General features: G+C 52.4%; 1 protein-coding gene and 1 long non-coding RNA gene across 6 annotated transcripts in view; both read left to right on the top strand.

Moving 5' to 3' along the window:
* The window catches only part of FLNB (filamin B), an 85,017-nt gene that overhangs the window by 11,452 nt on the left and 53,826 nt on the right, over positions 1-19,739 (top strand). For all 5 annotated transcript variants that reach the window (XM_068694905.1, XM_068694904.1, XM_068694907.1 and 2 more), the window contains exons 3-4: positions 2,426-2,523; positions 4,136-4,527. In XM_068694905.1, coding sequence (XP_068551006.1) covers positions 4,179-4,527 — 349 coding nt within the window. In that variant the 5' untranslated portion in view covers positions 2,426-2,523; positions 4,136-4,178. The remainder of the gene's footprint in view (positions 1-2,425; positions 2,524-4,135; positions 4,528-19,739) is intronic.
* LOC137862669 (uncharacterized) lies at positions 4,538-13,350 on the top strand. The gene is made up of 2 exons (XR_011100467.1): positions 4,538-10,497; positions 10,754-13,350. It is a non-coding gene; the product is annotated as an uncharacterized lncRNA (long non-coding RNA).

Raw genomic sequence — 19,739 nt, 5'->3', positions numbered from 1 at the left:
TGCCATTACAATTCATCCCATTTGTCAGTGCTGCATTTTGAAATGCAAACTATTCTGAGCAGTTCTGTGGTAAAGCAGTGAATGTGGGGCAGTGGAAGACCTCTGTTCCACAACAAACAGGGTCTTTCTAAGCCCATCCTTGCAAATTAACATAAAGAGGGAGGAAGAGTATTTTTAAAACACTGGAAAAAAAATCAGTGCTGCTTGTTTTTTGAAACCACTTAAAGAGAACTGAAAAAGCAATGACTCTGTTCTTCCTTCCGTATATCTGTGTCTGGCGAGCAAGGCTGGGCTGGAAAGTTCTTTGTCAAACTGGACAGATTAGAAGAAAAAAAAAGTATTTGCCACAGTGTGTAGTGTTGAAATCCCCTTCCCTCTTCCTGCATGTGTACGTATGTCCACACAAACATCCATCCCTGTAAGTATAAGGTATGGAAGGCATACATTAGTTCATCTATAATAAAGCACAGGAAATGTGTTCACTTGTGTTAAAATGTCTTCCAACTTCATTTCAAAGTCCAGCCAGTTTTTCAGGTCAGACGTGACCCCAAGAGCAGCCCGGCTGCGATGCACACAGGGGATCTCTCGCACGGGCTGCAGAGGACCAGGTGTTGGTGCCGGAGGAGCTGCACCACAGCCGGGCAGCTCCCGGACACGGTGCCCCTCCTGCCCCGCTCACAAACACCCATGCAGGCGAGGGGATGCACGTGTGGGCTGCCCCATCTGCCCAGCAGCCAGAAACCTTGCTCGGACCACGGCTCAGACACCATCTGTGACCGGGAAGGAAGGAAGGAAGGAAACAGGATCTGGTCCTCAGAGCAGAACTTATTTTGCTTTCTTTTCAATCTCTTCCCATAAAGCAGTCTTTGTTCCCAAAATCGTGAAAGCAATCGGGATGCAGAAGGACGGATTCTGTTTAAAATCCCTGCGATGCACGGAGGAGAGAGGCAGGAACACAATGCTGCACCCAGAGCACCAGCACCCGCTGCCATCCCCAGCAGCAGCAGCCCCAACCACACCACTGCCTTCAGCAGGCACGGCCGGCTGCTGCGACTTGGTTCTGCTCCTTGTGGGTGCCAGGTGGCCGTGGGATGTGCACCAGTGGTGGCCACTTCTCTGGGAGTTTTTCCCCCTCAGGCTGCTGTCCAACTGCTCTTATTTCTCTTCTGCTCATGCAAAAGCCGGAGCATTGGAGCCGTTCACACGCGAGCTGTAGGACGCAGCCTCTGCCCCGGGGGTCCTGGGGTCAGTGGCTGGGGGCAGCAGCACATTTGGTCCCAGCTGTGGGCTCTGCCCCTCCGCGAGGCCGGTGGGGTGAGCCCGAGGTTACAGCTTCACATCCGAGTGCATGCCTGGAAGCTGCTGGTGGGACGCGTGGATGGACGGAGCAGGGCGAAACCACTCAGAGAAACCGCTGTCCTTGTGTGTGCTGTGTGTGCCATTGCACAACAGTCTGTGGGATGAGAACTTTCTCCGGTGGCTCTGTGGAAAAGACGAGTTCTTTTAAAAACTTTACGCTGAAGTTAACAGTTAAGGTCCGGATACTGTTTCTACTTTTTTTCCTGTTTAATTTTTATTTGCTTCTTCTGTTACAGGAAAATAAAAAAAAGGCCGAAGCACCAAACTGCAGCACGGCCTGGGCACAAAGTGTTGTTAAAGAGTGTGCATTACTAGGTGCGGGACTGGGAAGGAACTGAAATTAAAATGTTATAAGCAATCACTAATCCGGATGTGGCATGGTTGCTAAGTAGCCCCAACCCAGGCCAAAGTCAATAAGCAATTAGCATCTATTAAGAGATGAAGTATACATGTAGGGTGATGGGAGAGGAGCCCTTGGAAAAAGGCTCAGCTCCTTGTTCCCAGCCAGCTTTCTCCTGGGCTGGACCAGCTCATGCCCACGGCAGGGAGCTTCCAAGGTCTCCCCCGGGACCCGCTGCCGTTTCTGCTCTGTAAATAAAATCCTTCAGTTGGAGCCTGACACTCCACAAGTGTTTTTTATTCAAATTCTTTGTTGCTCAGTCAATAATTTGAGGAAAGGGCAATGGCTGCTGTGCCATGAGACACACCTCATCATTTCGGTACATTAAATCTGATCTCTGATTTCGGAGATAACTGTAAAACAGGAGGCGATGCTGCCTGCTGGCGGGGGAGGGATGGAAATTTGGGCACGGCTCCCACTTTACCTCACCTTCATCTTTGCTTCTTCCCTATTTTCCTGTGAAGAAGTTTATTAAATAAAACTTACGAGTCTGGAGGAAGGAGCAGGAGAGAAACTGCAGTGCCCCGGTTCAGTAAAGGCATTAGAATAAAACTAGGATAAAATCATCGGACGTCGGTATTCTAATTTTAGTGGAGAGCGGCTGTGGTCATTTAATTAGATTAGGCTTTATTGATTGTGTTTTAATGGATGTGCTTCCTCCGACAGACTCTCACATCTTTCGGCGTGACGGCCTGGTTGTAAATAGAGACACGCGGACACTTGGAGTCAGTCGGGCAGCTCCAGGAGCAGAGCCAAGGCCGTAGGTAAGTGCGCGGGATGTGGCCCGCGGGTGGGCTCAGGCATCCCTCGGGGCAGGGATGGGCAAAGGCACCTCCCTGCGGCTTTTGTTGACCAGTTAAGTGTCATGAGACTCTCAGCAACCCCTACCCAGTCAGCATGTAGCAACTGCAGATGGGATAGTTCTGTTGACTTTTTGCTGTCATCAAATGAGTCAGCGGCAAGTCTCAGCCTTGTATGTCGGCAGGGAGTGGCTCACCAGGAAATCGGTCACAAAAGTGAAAAAAAAAAAGAAAAAAAAAGAGAGAAACCCCCGAGAATTCAAGCCTTCCTTGCTCGCTTTTTGAAGTCTGTGTTTTGTTTAAGCGGTTGATAAGATAGCGTGTGTCAGCACGGCGGGTGCTATTCCCCAGCAGCGTGCTGCATCTTGTGCAAGCCCACAGCCTCCGCTGCTCTGCGCTGTACTTTGCACGGCGGCGCCCGGTGGCTGCAGGATTTTACAGACAAACCAACCCCTCCCTGCCCAAAGAGACCAGGCTCTGCCGGCCTCTGCCGCACAGCTCCGCACCGGGCAGGCTCACCCACCCCTGGCTGCCTGTACCCCCATCCGGCCGTGCTATCTTTGGGGTGCCGTGCTGCTGTGGCTGTGCATATGGGGCTGCACTGCTGGCTGCACTGCTGGCCTCAGCTCTGCTCGTAGCCGGGTGCCACGGGGGCTATGAACTGGGCGTGCAGCTGTGCCAGGGGGGATACACACACAGGTATGCACAGTAGTGCTATAGGGGCTGCACCCCCACATATGTGTATTAGGGCAATAGGGGCTGTACCCCCACATATGTGTATTAGGGCAATAGGGGCTGTACCCCCAGGTATTAGCACTAGGGGGGCTGTACCCTCAAATATGTGCATTAATGCTATAGGGGCAGCACCTCCAGATATGGGTATTAGGGCTATAGGAGCTGTACCCCCAGGTATGTATATTAGTGCCAGGGGGGCTGTGCCCTCAAATATGTGCAGTAGTACTACAGGGGCTGTACCCACAGATATGTGTATTAGTTATAGGGGTTGTACCCACAGATATCCTCATCAGTGCTATAGGGGCTGCACCCTCAGATATGTTCATTAGTGCTATAGGGGCTGCACCCCCGGATATGTGTACTACTGCCAGAGGGGCCGTATCCCCAGATAATTAGTGCCAGGAGGGCTGTCCTCCTGGATATATTCATTAGTGCCAGGGGGCTGCACCCCAAAGACGTGTTACTAGTGCCAGGGGGGCCGCACCCTGAACACACAGCACTGCTATAGGGGCCGAACCCCGGCTCTGCGTCGGTGCCATGGGGGCAGCCCCCGGCCCACCCTTTAGCGATAGGGGGGCTGTAACCCCCGACCCCACAGCGCTGCCCCACGCAGCCCCACACGGCCCCACACAGCCCGGGGGCCGGCCCGGCGGGGCGCGGGCGGCTGATGCGGCCGAGGGCGGGCCCGGCTGCCGCCGATAAAGGCCGGGCGGCGACGCGGGGGCCCGGGCAGAGCCGGGCTGAGGCGGCTGCAGGAGGAGCGGGACAACCGCGGGGCCGCGCTGCTTCTCTCCTTCCCTCCCTTCCCTCCCTCCTTCTTCTCCTTCTTCCCTCCCCTCAGGCGGGGCGCGGCCGGGCGGGGCGGAGGCGGAGCGGGGCCGGCCATGAGCACGCAGGCGCGGGGCCAGGGCGGGCGCAGAGCGGCCGAGGCTGAGGGCGAGATGCCGGCCACCGAGAAGGACCTGGCGGAGGACGCGCCCTGGAAGCGGATCCAGCAGAACACCTTCACCCGCTGGTGCAACGAGCACCTGCGCTGCGTCAACAAGCGCATCGGCAACCTGCAGCACGACCTGAGCGATGGGCTGCGCCTCATCGCCCTGCTCGAGGTGCTCAGCCAGAAGCGCATGTACCGCAAGTACCACCAGCGGCCCACCTTCCGCCAGATGCAGCTGGAGAACGTCTCCGTCGCCCTCGAGTTCCTGGAGCGGGAGAGCATCAAGCTGGTCTCCATCGGTGAGTGCCTCCCCGTTGCCTTCTTGCATCGTTTTTTATTTTTTTTTAAGGCTTAATGTGTAGAAAACCTTTGCTTCCCTCCCTCGGGTGCCACCCCTGGGTGCTGCATGGCCGTGGGGTCCCCTTGTAGGGCAGAGCTGTGTCCCCCTGTCAGCACTATGCTGTTATCCTCCCCTGTAGCATTAGCTGTGCTTCCAGGTAGTTGCCTTCCCAAGGAAAGCTGCAGCACATTCTCTCTCTGTGCAATGCTTTCCCCAGATGTCCCCCATCAGCCCAGGCAGCAAATCCAGCCGGGATGCTGCTGGCCCCAGCCTGCACCCCCCCCATAGGTGATAGAACAGCATAAGGGGACTCTTCTTACATGCTACAGCCCAGTAAATGATGCCAGTACTCAGGCTAGCGTGCATGCTTATGTGAGTGCAATTGCAGCTTACATCCTGCTTTTGAGCAGGGCTGTGCCTTCTCCTTAATCCTAGTGCTGCGGTAGCTCGCGGTAGAAAAAGCCCAGGGAGCTCTGCTAACGCCTGGAGATGGGTTTTGGAGCTGATGCTCGCCCTGGCCGGCGCTAGGCTTCGCTGTCCGTCCCGCAGCACAGGGTGCGACTGCCGGGTAGCTGGCAGCCCGCTCGGGAAGCTGCTGGTATGCAGGGCAAATCGCAGCTGATCCCTCAGGAATGCCTGCGGTGACCGTTTTGGGGGGATCGCTCAGGTGTGGCCGCAGCACAGTGTGTAAAGCCATAATTTGAATGCCTGAGAGATCTCTGGGAAAGAATGTGAATGCCTCTTCTAGCTCTTTGCCAGATAACTCTAATTACTGTCTCCTGATGACTCTGGCCTCAATGAATTACACAGCTGAATTTGGGTGAGTTCAGCTCTGCTCGGCTGGCTAAAACTCTCCGCCAAGGTGAAAGCTGTTTCCCTTCAGAGGCATTAGCTATAACAGCAATAAAATAAGAACTTTTCTGGTGTGGGAGAGACTCAGTAAGAGTCACTGCAGAAGCCCTCCCTAGAAATGTACTCGGTGCAGTGGGTGGGTGCCCTGTGGTGCCTCACTGCTAATGCAGACAAAAAGAGGGCTCTTGGGTCCCAAATATCTGCCCTCCCCCCCCTTGAAGGGGAGAACAGCTAATGTACTCGCAGCTGGGAGCAGAGCTGGTGCTAATTATTTACTTAGAGCTGCATTCCCTTCACACAGCAGGGTTTGACTCGCAGCTGCCTGGCTTCTCCGCTGAGCTTTCTCTTGCCAGCTCTCGACACTGCTGATGGTTGAACTCACCTTTCTGCTCAGCCATTGGAGTAGCTCATTAACGGCCGGGCGAGCGCTTCCCTCTTATTGTATTGTTTGACCTAGGAAAACTTAGCTGCTCCAGCTGCCTTCCTATTGTGCTGTGAGGCTTCCCGACGGATACGGGTTTGGGCGATCAAGGTTAGTCTGGTCAGGCCTGGCTTTGAGCGATTTCCTTTTTAGAAACACTGCTGCAGCAGCACAGCACTCTTAACAAGGTAAAATTTAGCTGCAGAGTGACTGTAGCTACTGAAGACATGTTTAACTGCTCTGGAGATTACTTGTGTTGTATTGCCTCTTACAATAACAGCTTGTTGAAGTTCTGGAGAATGAGGTGACTGTGGCTGCTGGTGCCTCTGCATGGAGGGGTTTACAGCCCCGTTCGTGCTGTGCAGCTGGAGCAGAAGCCAAGCAGTAGCACAGGCGTCCTACTATACGTACAGCCCTGGATAAACTGAACCACTCCTGAAAAAACATCCTGAACTTGCCTTCCAAAAAAGACATTCAAAATAAACCTTGTGGCATTCTGCTCAGCAAAACGGGTCGAAGCCCACACTGCTCCTTCTGCAGGCACGGCCAAGGCTGTAAAACACTGCCTGCCCTTAGTGCTTTTCTCCCTTTGGCTTTAGGTTCTAGAGAATTTAGGACTTTGTCTCTTTTGTGCTGCTGAACAAACATGAGGTCATTTGGAGGCCTAGAGCTGTGTTTGAGTAAGGGCTCTTAGGTAGAGAACTACGAGGACTAGGCTGGCCTTTGGGACCTGGGGCCAGCTCTGAGCCAAATCGGTTGGGAAAACAGACAGCTGTGGCTGCTGGATTTCTAGCATTAATAATGCCATCAAACCTCTGCGAAATGGATGCAGTGCCTGTTCCAGTTATTATTTAACTTCCAGGAATGCCTTAGAAGCCATGCACTAAGGCTTAGCTACTGCTGCTGTCCCACAACCTATGCTTCTAAAAGCCTGGTACTGAAGGGTTTTGGCATTCAGATGTTGTCCATTTAAAATAAAGTGGCTTATTTGCAGGGAAATCAATTAAATCTGTTTGAACACAGCCTTTTTTTGTACCAGCAGGAGTTAGCCTCTCCTGTTATTGCCCCTTACCTAGCCATTGGTCTGAGTCCATGTGCAGTTCCAAGCTGCCTTTTCTTCAAGCCATGAGGTTCCTTCACTTCAATGTGAGTTTGTGACTGTGATCTACTGTAAGAGCAAAGGGAAAGCATGTCCATACCGTGTGCCATCCAAGAAAGGTGGGGCTGAAAGCTCTGAAAATGCTGTTAGGGCAGGGGACTCGAGCAGGAAGGAGTCTTCTGTTCAGTGCGAGGTGGCTGCTGTGCTACTGAAGTGTTAACAAGTGTTAAGTCTGGCTCTTTTTGCCTGCTAGACTGAGGATAATTGCGGATTCCTGGGTGCTGAGTGGCGTGCGGCGTGACAGGCAGAGTAGGACGCCAGGAATGCAGAGCACAAGGGCCTAAGGAGTTGATCGGCTCCAGAGATTACTTTGTATGGGAGCCACATTGTGCCTTGGTAAAAGCCACAGCAAAATCCCGGGAGGGGGTTGAGGTTATGTTTGGCACTGAGCTTGCCCCCAGGAACCAGGTAGCAGGCAGCGAGTCCTCTGATTTAGCTTGGAATCAGGACTTCATGGTCTGAATGAAGCCTGGTGGGCAGTTTGTAGCCATCGATTGGAGCCTGTACCGCAGATTGCACCCGATGCTTGCCCTGCAGTGCTGTGTCACGGGCAGCAGCGAGATGGGTGCCAAGCAGCCAGCTTGTTTGTTTGGTGAAACGGTAATCTTAGAGTGCAGCACCCAGATTGATCAAACTGAAAACGTGTGGTTTAGCTTCGCTGGGTTGCACTTTCATCAGATAAGCGAGCTGAGCTGACTTGCCTCCCAGCTGCAGGATGCTGAGCAAAATGAGTAAAAAGGTGGGGAGTAACATGAGTAAAAAGGAGGCAAAGGACCCGTGGGTCCTTTGAGTACCCATTTGAAATGTCATTCTAGGAAACCGCTTGGGACACAGCTCTTCTATCTCTGGGCTATTGATGCACTATGGGGTGACAGAGTGAATCTTAGATTTCTTAAGCTAGGTAAATGTATTATGCTCTGGTACCTAGAGCTAGGTGCTTGAAAACTGGAAAGAAAAAAAAAAAGGCAGATGTGTTTTCAGCCTGTATACACTTAGGGTCTCTCTCTGTCTCACTCCAGGTGCTATTAACACATCATAAGGAGGTAGTCAAAACACACTTGCATTTTGTCTGCCGCTTACCTGTGACTGCCCTGGAGGCTGTTTTCTGGAAAATATCCAGCGTTTCTTGGAAGCAGCTTTCTGCTTCTTGGAAACATGACACTTAATCCTTCCCCTCTAAAATTATTTTTGATAGACTGACAATGGGCCTCCCTACTGGAGACTGGAGGTGCTTTGTGTTTTAAGGGGTGGTTGGGTCTCCTCAGGACCTGGTGTTTTGGTAATTTGACTGCTGGACTAAAGAGTAAGTGGCCTTGCCAGAGCCATTTGCTCCAAGTTACAGTTTAAAGTAGCTTAGGTAGGCTGTTCTTGCATTCTTTTACATCTGAGAGGAAACTTGTAAAGTGATCAAATTCTTTCGTAAAATTACTTGGGACCGGTTAGACTGATGTGCTAAACAGCTTTTTTGTTTAAGGCACTGGAAAGTATACAAGCCATTCAAGGAGGACTGAAGTCTTGACTGTTCCATGTTGTAATGCTGTGTCCTGTTTGACTTACGTGGGGATGTTTAAACCTAAGTCGGGCAGGATAACTATTTTCCTAGCCTACAACTGTAATCTAAGAATGTGGTTAGCCTCGTGTGTGGCCAGGCTTTTGCATTCCCAGTATTGTTTGCTGTCTGCTGCGAGCAATGGGAAGTAAAACAATGATCTCTGGATCCCTCAAGCTTTAGAGGAATTCTGTTTTCTCGCTGCCCCTCAGGAAAAGGCTTTGTGCAGCCTGCGTGGGACCTGAACCAGGGCGTGCCAAGCTTAGACCAGTAATAGATGCGAAGCAAGAGCACCAGAGCAAACTGGTTGTTGCAGGTGTTGCAGGCTGGTGTGAACAGACTTGTGCTGTGCTGCAACGCTTGCCCAATTCTCTGCCACCAGCATCAGGTGTACCCACGTGTGGATGTGTTGTCCTGAAGTGGTGCACAGCTCACAGGCAGGGCACTGTGACTGCTGCTGTAATGAAAGGAGGATTTAAAGCTCTAAAATGCAGGGTTTGGCTCTGTTAGATCTTGATACCAACATGCATGAAGAGCCTGTCCCAGCAGTTATCATTTGCAAAGCATCACATCTGACTTGGGCTCTGGATGAGGTAGCCAGGCTTTCTGTAGAGAAACCTTTAGGCTGCTGTGAGATTTTCTTCCTTTATTTTGTGTGTGTGTGCACCCTGATAGCGCTGTGGTTCCTGTTCCAGAGCAGCTCCCCACGAGGAGGGATTGTCACCTCTGGGCAAGATGCACCAAGGTAGTGCTGTGGACACCACACCTCAGGTAGAAGTAGGTGAGGATGTGTTGCTGCAATCTGCCTGGACTTGGCAACAAAACAGAAAAAGACGTTCCAGGCACGTCTGTGCTGGAGGAAGGAAACGCTGTGTAGCTGAGTGTTAACTGTCAGGGGAAGAATCTAAAACAAAACCACTGTAAAAAAGGCTAAGGAAAGGCACTGCCCATCCCGAAAAGGAAATCTGAGAACTTTCCTACAGCTTTCGCTGTGTGAGTGTGGCACTGCTCACAAGGCTTGGTCTGTTGCAGGCTGAACTGCAAACAGCAGGGAACAGATACATGCCCTTTTATATTATGTTTGGGGAAATGAGTAGCAGTTGGCATGAAAGTATTGAGGATGTGAAGCCTGTGTTAGCTGCTGTTAGATTTTTCTCGATTGCCACAGTCAGTGCGGTAGCGGTGGGTGCTTCCCCGCCCTTCCTGTAACGGGTGTCTGGGTGGGGTGGGGTGGGGTGAGCTGCCCCGGTTCCTCAGAAGAATCTTGGGTTTGAGTTGAGTCAACTGGTGGCTGAGGTTATCTGCTGAATGGGCTGAGCAAGCTCTGCCTGCTGGTTTGGATTCATTTAGTGAAGTTTGAGAGAGGTTTTTTTTTTTCCTGAGCCTTGCTTTTGCTTGGTACAGATTTTTATCCCCCCCACCAGGCAAAAACTAACAGCTCTTAACCTTCCTCCTGAATAAAGACCAGTACTCTGTAATCTAATAGGAAGGACGCTTTCTCCCACATCACAGGTCAGAGGTAAATCTAGGATCTTGTAGTTGAGAGCCTTGCAGTGAGTTTGTTGCACCATAACCAGGTGGTTCTCTGGGCTCTCACATTGTCTGTGTGAGCTTCCTTCAGCCCGCTGTCCCCTTCTGCAGCTAACCTTGAGGTTTTGGAGGTGTCTACATAGCTTCTGGTGCATCACAGTAAGGAGTGGACCTGCTGCAGTGGGCTCAGTGGATTGCAAACTAGAGCAAACGCTGTCCTGTAAGCAGTTGGAAACTTAACATCTGTAGTGAGATGTGTGCAACGCCTTCTGCTTTGCTAGCATGTTCCGACTGTAATACTCAAGACCCTTGCAGGAATAGAATTGGAGGGTTTTTTGTTAGGGAAAAGAAGCTTGGCCACTTCAAACAGCCAGCTGCAGCCTTGCCCAAGCTCCCGGGAAGCGTGGGTTGCCTTGCGGTGAGTAAAGCAGACACTCTCCTGCCCTGGGGCTGCCCGCGGGTGGGCAGAGGCTGGAGCAGCACAATCTGGGCCCTGCTGCTGTGATGGATTGGGGTGGTTTGGGCCTCCTGCTGGTGCTGCCCTTGAACAAAGCAGCCACGGTTCTCTAACAAGCGCTTTGAGGAGAGCGATCACTCATAGCTGTGCAGCCACATCGTTAATGGGGTGTTTCCTCCCCGTCTGTCGGGTGATGGTCCTCTTCTGGTCCCTGCAGCTTACACAGGCAGACAGCTCGTCTAATGGGGAAGAACTAATCAGTGCTGAAGGCGAGCTCTAACTTTACAGCATAAATTCAGCTGATATTCCACTGACCTACAGAGAAGAGCTCTGAAATACAGCAAGCTGTGGTGACCAGCCTGTGGTTTGCCGGCGTAGCTTTGAACATCCAGGTGGGGACTGTTCCTGCGAAGGGCTGAGCTGTTCCTTCTGACAGCAGCAGGTTGCATGAGTTCCCCTGCCAGGGTTTACCCAGCAATAGCAGGAAAATGTCTGCAGGCTGTGCTGACATCATGGACTGCCGCTCCTTGCTCCTTCTGCTGTGCTCTAGGGCACTCAGCAAAGCATGACGCGTTTCTTTGTCAGAGCACCGAATTACTCCAGCGTGAGCAGTGCTGGGCTCCGTGGCAGCAGCAACACATCCACCCTCTGAGGGCGAGGTGGGCATGGATGGATGGACGGACAGACAGACCGGCTTCTGTGCTGGAACCCAGCCTGCCTGCTGTGAGGGGCCTCTGCTCGGCGGGGAGGAGGAGAGCAGCCCCTGAGCGGCTGATGCTGGGTGGTGGGAGCCTTGGAGTGGCTGTGACACTTCATGCTGTTTTTACTGAGAGTTTCTGTGACCAGAACCCTTCCTGGGTGGTGCAGGTCGATGAAGACGGCGGTTATGAGGGTGGAACAGCAGCCCCAGCCCTCAGCGCCCCTGAGGGTGAAGGAGGTGAGAAGGGCTGGTGGCCTGTCATCCTCACTGCCTCTTCTTGTGGCCCCTCGAGTGGAATCAATGCAGGAATACACTGAAAATGCCCTGCAGAATGTGTCCCTGTGGCCATCAGGGCCAAGCTGGGCAAGGGTTTCCCTCAGACCTAGTCCCAACACTGCTGAGGCTCACAGGAGCGGCTCCCTGCTCTGGCCGTGGGATCCGTGAGGCCGCCTTTTTTCAGCCTGGGTGTGGTGGCAGCACTTGTGCCGCTGCGGGGCAGTAACCAAAGCTGTGAGCCCACCCTTCCTGCTGCCTCCTGCCTGTGCCGTTCCCACCAGCCTTCTCTGCTGAGGTCTGGAGGGCAGCTGCTGAGGGCCTGTGCCCCCCGGGGGGCTGCGGCCTCGCCTGCGGCCGTGTCGGGCCAACCGGGCCGCTCGTGGCTGCCTGCTGGGCTTGATTAGTCTATGACCACCCTTGCGAGGAGACAAAACCCATGTGTGTGCGTTTCTGAGACGGTATTCAAGGGCACCGGCGTGGTTGGTGGGCTGAAATGAGCCGTAGGTGGCAGCTCGTGAACTCTGTCGTGTAAACAAGCTTTGAAATGTCTCCTCCTGGGCACAAGGCGCAGGGCTGGGGGAGCAGCCCTGTGCTCTGAGCAAACATCCACGATATGTGAATCTGAAGGTTATTCAAACACAGAAGAGGAAATAGTGCTCTCTTTGGCTAGATACTAACATGTGCTAGCTATCCTTCCTTTAATTGCTGTAATTAACTGTTTTACATGCCCTTTTCTCACAACAATCCTGCAGTGGTAAGTAGATGCAGCACGGTTTTGACAAACTTCCAACCACTGGCAAACCAGTTCTCGGAGCTAGTGTAGGTCTCAAGGCTAAAACCCTGCCATGCACGCCTTGGAGCGGACCTTCACCTCTGTGCAATCATCCTTTTATTGCAAGGCACGTGTGCTCGCTCCTGCTGCATGAAGGAGGTCCCTGGGCTCAGGCTGTGGGACAGAAGTGCCCCAGCTGGTGCTGCTGCCTTGGGCCTGCGTCTGGCTGAGGGCATCTCCCTGCCTGGGAAGGGCAGTGTGACAAACAAACCTTGTCTGCTGTGGTGCGGGACGCAAAACTTGGGTTGATCTGGCTTCGGATCCCTGCTGTGGAATGGGGAACAGCCGCTTACTGAACAATATTGGTGTCAAATTGTCATCTTGACTGTGCAAGATACCAAGTGTTACCTCACTTGGATTGTGGATTTCTGCAGGGTTTCATTTGCAAGGCCCTGTGACTCTGCTCATTGCTCTCACAAATAATCAGTAGCCCTGTCATCCCTGAGCCTGCTCTAAAACACCAAATTGAGTGCTCTTTGCATCAATCTGACTTGTTCCACAAACACAGGAAAGCGATCTTTGATGCATGGACTAGGAGCAGGAACACTGTTGAATGCTAAAATTATTTGCAAGCAGACTTGGATGAGCCTGCTCCAACACCTGGCTCTTGCAGAGCTGTTTGCTGCAGCAGCTATTAGTTGCAGTGGTTCTCTGGGAGTGGTTGTCACTCACACAGACATAGTTTGTTATCAAATTCCTCTGTGGGGGAAGTGTTGGTTTCTGAGCAGGCCCAACTCACTGACTGTGGGAAGGCTGGGATGCTAATCGCATTGTTTCAGCGCTCTTCTGGCTGTTGATTAACAGCGTGGCTGCATGCAAATGTCTGATAGCTTATGTAAGTGCTCGAACAAAATCAATGGTCTAATTAAAAGTCAAATGGAAACAGCTTTGGGTGTCTCTGAGGATTATTTCTTTCAGTCATTCTCTTACGCTTGGGGTAAAAATACAGCAATAAGGAAAAACAAGCTGGTGACTGCTGGGAAAAAATGTAACTTCCAGAGCCACAGCCCGACCTTGGGGGTGCTGGATGCTGCAGCTATTGGATGTCAGGACAAAGGCATGGAGGCTTTTAGACTGGCACTGTAGGATCTTCTCTAGCCATGAAATCCTAATGCTCCCAACCCATGAATGGTTCCCCTTTCCTGTGTGAATGGCCAAAATGGGTCATGGTGAATCTTCCTCAAATACTCATAGCCTAGGTGGTGGGGAAGTGTCTTTCTGCTTCTTGGGGAACTCAGCCAAGGTGATGGAAATTGCCTGCGTTGCATCTTGCTGTCCACCAAAACTTTTATTAGGCCTAACAGGCTTCTTTGGCTGATCTGTGCTGCACTCACATTGATGTGCTGCCCAAAAAAGCCCAAAATGCACGCTCAGGAGTAACTGTACATCTGAGAGGCCGTGCCCATGACATCCAAAAGAATGAAGTATCTTTTCTTTATAGACTGAAAACAAAGCCCGTGTGTGAGAAGGAAGCGTACAGTGAGAGCTAGCGTGGTGCTGGGTGTGGGAACTCCCAGCAGTTAGCGTGAATGTGAGCTTTGTGGTAGCTGCGTAGCCCTGCGGTGTGGAGTGCTGTTTGAACTGAACTAGATCCTCTTAGCTGAGGATGCAGCGTGCATGCTGGACAACTGAACGGCTGCAACAAATGTGAGTGGTCAAGGAGGTCCTACCACAGAAGATCCCAGCTGGCAGAGCGTGCTGGTAAAGCAACTTCTGTACTGACTGTATTTCCCTGACCTAGCCTAGGAGTGAGGAAGAGCAAGGATTGTCAGCTCAGCCCAGCTGCCTGAAGCAGAAGGAGATGTCAGCTTGAGGAACTACACCATCAGGTTATTGAGGTCATGTGCTGCCATGTGCCCTAGCGCTCCATGGAGCTGTGCAGAAGCAGGTACAGCTCTCAGCTAGCCAGTTAAAGGGGTTTTTTGTCCACAAAAAGAAGTTGGAAAATTCTGCGCTTGTCTTCTAGTGGTTCAGATTCTCCCCTCGTGCATAGGAGGTGAAAAAGCACCGATTTAAGCTTTTCATTCAGCACAGGGCCACTTTAAAGGCTGGACGGCACAGCCCTGACCTTGGTGCTGTCACAGCCAGATGATTAGTGGCTGCTCAGTGAGCATTAGTGAGCAAGCTAACGACTTGCAGACATCTGCAGTTATAGAGACAGGGGCATGTGGGACTCCTGAGCAAGGATATTGCAAAGACCTTGTCCCAAAGAATTAACCCTATTGCCACTGGCATCTTCATTTGCTGTGGACCTCAGCACAGGAGGAGCATATCACAGAGGTTATTGGGCACATTCCTAGACTTTTCCTGATACATGGCATAAAATATGGCACACTCCCAAAACGTCTGGCACTTTTACTTAATTAAATGCTACTTCTCCATCTGCTCCCACCCATATATGTGTGGTATCTGCAATGTCCTGAGGCAAGATGGTGGTGCTGCCCTACTCTGTTAAGGTCCCATTTGCCAGCCTGGGCATCCCCTAGGCATGGCATGCCTTACCACCAGCTAGGGGCTTCCAGATCTGTCACTGCACTGTGGGGCTGATAGGAACTTAAAAATAATAAGCCTCCGAAAGTCAGGATTTAGGTTTGGATCTACCTTGTGAGGATCCGGGGGTGTCTCGCTCTGCCATGGAAGCAGGCTCAGCCTTCACACCAGAGCCCCAAAGTGGTCACCCCGAGGCTGTTTGCTTGTCCTGAAGGCAGAGCTGTGCCTGCTGCGCGCTGCCTCCGGGCTGGTCTTGAGCTCCTGGTTGCTGAGTTGGCAGAAGTGCCTGACCTGGTGAGGTCCTGCAGGACGGACCTTCTCTGCAATTCGCTCGCATAAAGCCATGGTTAGCAGCTGCATCAGGGCCTGCTGCATGCTTTGGTGCTGTCAAACAGGTAAAGTGCCAATTTGGCAGGTGATGCTGCAATGCCAGGAGCAGCAGCCGTGAGTAAGATGCTGCCGGCTCGGTCCCTGGGAACAGCTGAGGTGTGTGGGGTTTCCTGAGTAGAGCTCTGCCCGGCACCCCTGACTCAGCCAGGGAATTTCCCTGGAGTCAGTGGCACAAAAACCTACTTCTGTAAATCAACTTCACATTTTGCTGTAGTATTGCAGTGTAGCTGTGAGCTCAGTGCTTAAAACTAAAGAAATGCCTTTTCTGATAGAGATAAATAACTGAAGCCACGTATACCTAACAGAGTTTTAATTGCAAGGAGAGAAATAAACTGCCTACCACTAGCTGCTGCACCTACTGGTTGACAATACTGCCTAAGGCAGAGGAAACTTAAATATTTGAATTAACCAACTTTATTACTTAAACATAGGCTTTAACTAGCTGCAGAATATTTCATACCCTACCTGTGAGAAAAAGAGCTGAGGCTCCTGATGCAGAGCCTGGGTAGCAGATGGATTCAAGCCAGGCATTGAAACGAGGAGCAGCCCAGTCCCATATGGGAACGGGGCAAATACCTCTGGATGGGGACAGCAGCATGGCATGCTCCTGAACATTTTTCATGGTGAAATGAGGAATTGGTAACAAACAAGACGTAAATACCTGGTAGTCTGCTGGGTAACTGTAAGGGCTGTGATCACAGGTGCCAATGTCTGAGTCCCAGAAGCAAAGGTTGGTCTTGTGCAGGCTAGAGTGGACTTGCCTGCCTGGATCTGTCTGCAGTTATCTGTTTTGGATGGCATGGCTTAGTCCCTGGGAACCGACTGCTGCTTAAAGGCCTACGGTGTGCAAATACAGAAATGCTAATGATAGGTAAACTCTGAGGTGCTGCTCCTTGCTGTGGGACGTGAGTTTTGACTGTCTCGGGGCAGAAGTCTTACTGTAGTTAAGCTTGTCTTCAGCGCTACTGATGGGTGTGAAGTCAGGAGGTGGCACAGAGGGCAGCCAGGCAGAGCAGGTATTAAATCCTGGCCATGCAGGGGTGAGCCTTGTGCCAAACCCAAACTTGGTGCTTTGTGGCACCGAGAGGCAGCGGGTGGTTGCTGAGCCTGACCCGTGGCTGAGGTGGGGTGGCGAGATGTGTGCTGGTGGCAGCACGTAGCTGTAGGGCTGCTTTTGGTGCTGTGGGGTCATGCTGAGAGTGGCTACTCAATGCCAACAGGAGTTGTTAAAACGGCTCAGGTGTTGGAGAGAGGTTTTTGGAGTGACTGGTGCTCTCTGAGGTGAGGATGTGATTGCAGAGATCAGTTACCTAGAAGTGGCAGGACAGGGAGCTGACCTGCTGGTAAGTTCTGGGGTAAGTTTATCACTAAGCTGCAGACAGCTACAGAGCATCTGTAACAGGGTTTCTGTGCTTAAATGCTTCCAGAAAAACCCGGAGCTGTGCTGTGAGGTGCTCAGCACCAGAACAGCAAGGCTTGGACAAGCCACAAATCCTTTCAGTAGCTGAAATACCTGGCAGGATATTTTTTTGACGTGTTACCAGCCCCGGAGCACAAAGCGTGCTCTGATCTTGAGCTCCTTGGTGCTGCAGCACGGAGTGGGGCTTGGTGGAGCCACGCAGGGCCGCATGAATGGGAATTTCCTTCAGACGGTCCCGTGACAATACAATGATTCTGCTTTTCAGGTGGAAAAATTGAATCTCGGTCTATGTTGTGGCCAAGGATTTCCCCAAACAGCAATCACTTCTGATAATTTCCAACGTGTTGGTTTTGGCTTCAGCAACCCCATCCACTGCAGCCTCCGTGCCTGGCGTCTGCGGCCCAGAAGGCATGAGGCAGCCCTATCTGAATGGGCTCCTTTATCTCGGCGCAGCTCTCCCTGCTGCTCCTTACAGCTGTCCTGACCTACCCGCAGTGTGAGTAAACGCGCTCCTCAGGAGCACGGAGGTCACCCTGGCGTCTGGAAATCTCCGCGCTGCTCGCTCCTGTTTGGCCTCGCCGCTCTCAGTGGGGGTGCCCGCACTGGGGACAGAGGCAGCGTACCCAAGGCCTTCAGGGCAATGAACTGGGACCAGTTCAGGTGTGGCTGGAGATGGAAGGAGTAGGGTTCTTGGGAGAGCAGAGCCCTTCCCAAGCAGATGTGACCTGGGAGGTTTTTGCGAGAAAATCAGTCAAATTTTTAATTCTGATGCAACCTGAAGCGAACCAGGGAGGTGTAGGGCTACCTTAATCCTGCAGAGGTGGTTACAGGGCTCTCCTCCTTCACAGAAAACACCGAGTTTTGTTGTTAAACACGCAGACACCTGACTGCGTGGCTGTTTTTATCAGTTCAGCCTTGCTGATCAAGGCTGGGTTTTCTCGTCGTGTAAGCCCGTGGTGTGCTGTGAGAAGGCGTTTTTTGTTTGCATGCATGCAGTAACGTCCTCCAGTTTATCAGACAAGCGTTTCTCACTAAGCTTACTCAAATGCAAAATTGTCTAAAATCTTCATGTCTAGTTAAAAATGGAGCTTACTGCCCCTGCATCGGGTGGCAGTGTTGCTGACTTGGATGCGCTAGCTCACTGTGCCGTAGCAATGTGCTGACCCATGACCTGAAGTCGGGTCGTTCCCCTCACCTTGCCCCATGTCTGGAGTGGTTTGTACCACGGCACTTGGTTCAGCAGCAGGAACAAGCATTTCTCCTGGCTAAATTCACAGGATACAGCGAGGGCAGGAAAGCACCTTCCTCCTTGCCCCGTCTCCATCGCTCCGCAGCGATCCGCTTCCCAGCAGCTCACTCCCAAGCCACAGGGACTTTTCCTTCGCACGGATTCCTGGATGCTTAGTCACCGCTCGGATGCCTCGCACCGGCTGTCCTTCCAGCCTTTGGTGCCTCCCTCCCGGCCAGCGGGGACGTGCGGTGGTGTGGGCGCATTCCCACGCCTTCCATGGCCTTTCCCAGGCCACTCGTCCCCCACAGGCTCGAGGGCTGCCTCCTGCACCCTTCCCCACGTGCCAGTGGGGAGCTGCAACACCCCCTGCACACCAAACCCTTGGTCTAGCATTGCACGGGGTGGTTTGTAGGGGCTGCCAGCCTCCGCGGCCACCTTCCACCCCTTCCTCCACCCAACAGCAGGGCTCTGCAGCCGAGGGCGCCTGGACCAGCGGCGTGGGGGACACGTCCCCAGCGGAGGCGAGCGGGAGCTGCGGTGGCCCGACCGGCACCGGTGGAGCGTGGGGATGAGCTCAGCAGCGGGGAATGCGCTTTGTGCGGCACGTGGGGCCACGGCCGGGCGGTTTCGGGGGTGATGTCACGGCCCGCAGCATGCTGCAGCAGGCCTGCTGCCCGTCACGATCCGCGGGGGGCTTGCGGGAGTGCCGGCGGCGTTGGGGTGCCGGCGGTGCCGTGCCAAGGCTCGATGGCTGAGCCAGGACCCAGGGTCACATTGAGGTGGTGGCATGGCCAGGGGCTGGCAGGCTGCCCCACAGGGCTGGCTGGCAGTGAATAAGTTCAGACTGACTTTTTCTTTTTACCCAGAAAAGATTGTTAGTGTGGCGATCCCTGGTCCTCCTGCTGCAAACAAAAACCTCCTCGGCAGCGAGCAGCTGAGTCAAAAACAGCTGGCATGGACGGCAGCTCTTAGCCTTCTGCGCTGCTTCCTTGCTCTCTGTCAGTCCGTCCCAGCATCATGCAGGCCGTAGCAAGCCCTCCTGGCACCTCTGAAAGCGCTTTTCCTGAGCAACCTGGCTGTGTGTCTCCATGCTTAGTGGTAGTGCCACCAAGCCCAGGTGTTTTCCTCGCATCCATAACTTGGTACATGGCTCTGAAGGCAACCAAAGCCCTAGGTGTAGTGAGAGGATGAAGGAATTTGGTCATAAGCCACCTGTAGTCTTTTGTTTTTCCTCCGGTCCTACCCCAACCATTCCCAACTTTGAAATTCGTGACTTCTCCTCCCAACCCTGTTGGGTTTCCACTTGCTTTTGGAGAAACTGAGTTGGTGTCTGTGGCTGTTTCACTGCTGGGTTAGACTCTCTTCGTGTTACACCTCACTCTTCTGGACGGGAGACGTGACTGGCCTCTAAGTGCCCACTAAGAAGTTGGGCAGAGCTGTTTTAATCTGTATTTCACTGTGAGCCTCGCTGGTTTGATTCTTTAGTCCTTTCTGTATTAAAGGCCTGTTTGATTCTTTTGTCAAGCCTACGCTGGGGAGTGGAATTTGACCTTCTTTTTCCTGTGCCACCTCCTGAGAGATCCTTCCTAGGGGCCCAGCGTGCGTGGATGTGATAGCTGCCTGAAGGTAGTTTGCTGGTCTGGAGGGTTCCAAATCCAGTTAAAGTAAAAAAAAATAAATAAATAAAAATGGAACCCACATGAATTGTATGGTTTAATCTCTTAAACACAAAGATGAACCTCTCATAGAAGAAACTTATAAATTTCTTAATAATTGGATACCCTGGTAGGCACAGAGGAAAATCATTTCCCTCCTCTTGCAAAAAAAAAAAAACTCACACTTTTTCCATCCTCCTGTGTCCAGA

This window comes from Anas acuta, chromosome 11 (assembly GCF_963932015.1).
Source record: "Anas acuta chromosome 11, bAnaAcu1.1, whole genome shotgun sequence".
NCBI lineage: Eukaryota > Metazoa > Chordata > Aves > Anseriformes > Anatidae > Anas > Anas acuta.
This window is presented reverse-complemented; position numbering and strand designations above follow the sequence as displayed.